This window comes from Electrophorus electricus, chromosome 8 (genome assembly GCF_013358815.1).
Source record: "Electrophorus electricus isolate fEleEle1 chromosome 8, fEleEle1.pri, whole genome shotgun sequence".
Lineage (NCBI taxonomy): Eukaryota > Metazoa > Chordata > Actinopteri > Gymnotiformes > Gymnotidae > Electrophorus > Electrophorus electricus.
The window spans coordinates 1074159-1076658 of NC_049542.1; the positions used below are offsets into that span (position 1 = coordinate 1074159).

Here is a 2500-nt window from a genome sequence, read left to right on the forward strand (position 1 = left end):
TCCGTCTGCATTTGAAGTCGTTGGAATTTCGGCCCGCCGTCTGGGAGCAGGATGGAGAATAGTCTCCATGCGTGTCTCCCGTGAGACGGAAAGGATGGCGTTTCAAGCCGCTGTCGTCGTGGTCTGTTCCGGCTCCGTAGGCGGGCGTCGGGTTTAAATCTGGTCAGGTTTGAAACACGAGTTAAGAATGACGAGTCATGCGCGGTACCGTCGTCCAAAGTTGCACCGCGGCTGCGTTACAGCTTCAGACAGAGCAACCAGGAGACAGTGAGGTTATGGTGAGGACCTGGAGTTCCTGGGTCAGCTGACATCGGTGAAGCTTGATTGCTGTCGGCATGGTAGTGGCAGGAGAAGACGTTACGTCACAAAGAGAGTGAGTGTACAGAGAGAAGCGACTAGGGGCCTCGCACTGAGCCCTGGGGGACACCGGAATGGACCGTCCCTCCGGATAGTCCTGCGACCACAGATGTTAGAAGCTTCATTCACTCTGCACATTTCAGTCATGCATCAAAGTACTGCACAGCTAACAAGTATAATTAAGGGAGTGAAGTTTATTCCATATTCAAATATTTATATATATAATTTTGTGTATATATATGGTAATGCAGGTTTTTTTACACTTCACTGCTGTGTTTGCAGTCTACTAGTGATTCTGTGTAATTAAAATGTAATTAAGAGTGTGCGTGCGTGCGTGCGTGCGTGTGTGTGTGTGTGTGTGTGTGTGTGTGTGTAGATAAGTCTCCTCATTTCCTGCGTTTGGGGGATGTGGAGGTGAATGCAGGTCAGAACGCTACTTTTCAGTGCATCGCTACCGTGCGAGATGCCGTCAACAACAAACTCTGGCTCCAGGTACGTACTGCATCTACATCTGTGTGTGTGTGTGTGTGTGTGTGTGTGTGTGTGTGTGTGTGTGTGTGTGTGGTGTGTGTGTGTAACTGGTCCTCAGATCCCCCCCTCCGCTGCCATCAACACGTTCTGGTTTTATAGGTGACGTAAAACATTCTGATTTTGCAGACTGAAGTCCAGTCATGTGACCAGCTGAGAATGTCAAAATGGAAATGCTCGGAATATCAATTTCTCCCTGAGAACACAGGCAGAGTTTAATGAAAATTCCATAATCGACTTTTTGGCGGTTTCAAATTAAACACAGCTGCCGGCGCCGCCCCCGACCCCGCCTGACGGGTGGAGGGTCCGACGTCAGGCAAGAGTGTGATCAAAGCTGTTTTAACCCCCCCACACACACACACACACCTCACGCCGGCACAAACCAAGCCTCCTACGTTTGCTTGTCAGGGAGAATGGCAGGCAGTGATTTCGCCCAGGTCTCCAGCCTGCTAACGGGGCTTTTTCGACAGAGTTCAGACTGTGGTTGGATTTGTCCCGAGCTCTGACAGCTTTCAAAGTGGCTAGTGTCAAAATTTGCAAAATTACACACTCGGCGGGGTGAGAAACATTCCCATGTCGAGAATTCATGGTCTATAGAAAACATTAATTCCTGCTGGTTAGATTTGTATTGTATTTTTTTTTGGGAAAACTTTTATTTCACGTTTCTTTGGGAGTTGCATCAGTTGTGGAAAACTGCCGTCTTATTAGCGGCCAGCAGGTGTATAAATAACGACCAGCTACTAATCACCTTCTGCAGGGTGCTGGACTATAAAGCTGAACCTGTCAGAGAGAGAGAGAGAGAGAGAGAGAGAGAGAGAGAGAGAAGTGTGGTCCTGTTGCTTCATGATAAACTGATAAATGTTGAGATGGTGAAGAAAGGTTGAGGAGATGAGCGAGAGGATTAAGACAGTGATGGGGAGGGAGAGCGACACACACACAGATGCACAGAGACCTTCTCGCTTGTGATGTGGCAGTTAGTGTGAAGTAGCCGTTTCCGTAGAGACAGAGGAAGAGTCAAGAACGTGACGAGAAAAAGAAGAGCAAAAATCACGAAGACGTTGACCATCCTCTGATCGGCTATGCACACACGCATGCGCACACGCCTGACGCACACACACACACACACACACACACACTCAGAGACACATGCGCACACACGAACACACACAGACACGAACAAACACGCATACACACACACACACGCGCAGGCAAACCGACACGCAAATGCATGCATACGTACACACTCACAGACACAAACACTCACTCACTCACTCACTCACTCACACACACACTATCGAGACATGCCATCGGCAAAGGGATAATAAATCATTTACTACAAGCTTGTGTGTGTGTGAGAGAGAGAGTGTGTGGGGGTGTGTGTGTGTGTGTGTGTGTGTGTGAGTGTTTACGTATGCATGCATTTGTGTGTGTATGTCTGTGTCTGTGTGTTTGGGAAAGGTATCACTTGTTTCATTGGCTGTTTATACAAAACATTGCCACTAATGTTTTTGAGACAGAGATTTGTGACATTTCACAATGAAATTTGGCTCACTGTTTACATCATCTTAGGTCTAATGACTGGGCGTGTGTGTGTGTATGTGTGTGTGTGTGTGTG

The 2500-nt window shown here is 47.8% G+C and overlaps 1 protein-coding gene across 13 annotated transcripts in view; it reads left to right on the forward strand.

Moving 5' to 3' along the window:
- ptprk (protein tyrosine phosphatase receptor type K) overlaps window positions 1-2500 on the forward strand; it is a 91788-nt gene that overhangs the window by 38181 nt on the left and 51107 nt on the right. For all 13 annotated transcript variants that reach the window (XM_027030391.2, XM_027030390.2, XM_027030395.2 and 10 more), the window contains exon 6: window positions 734-849. In XM_027030391.2, the coding sequence (XP_026886192.2) occupies window positions 734-849 (116 nt within the window). The remainder of the gene's footprint in view (window positions 1-733; window positions 850-2500) is intronic.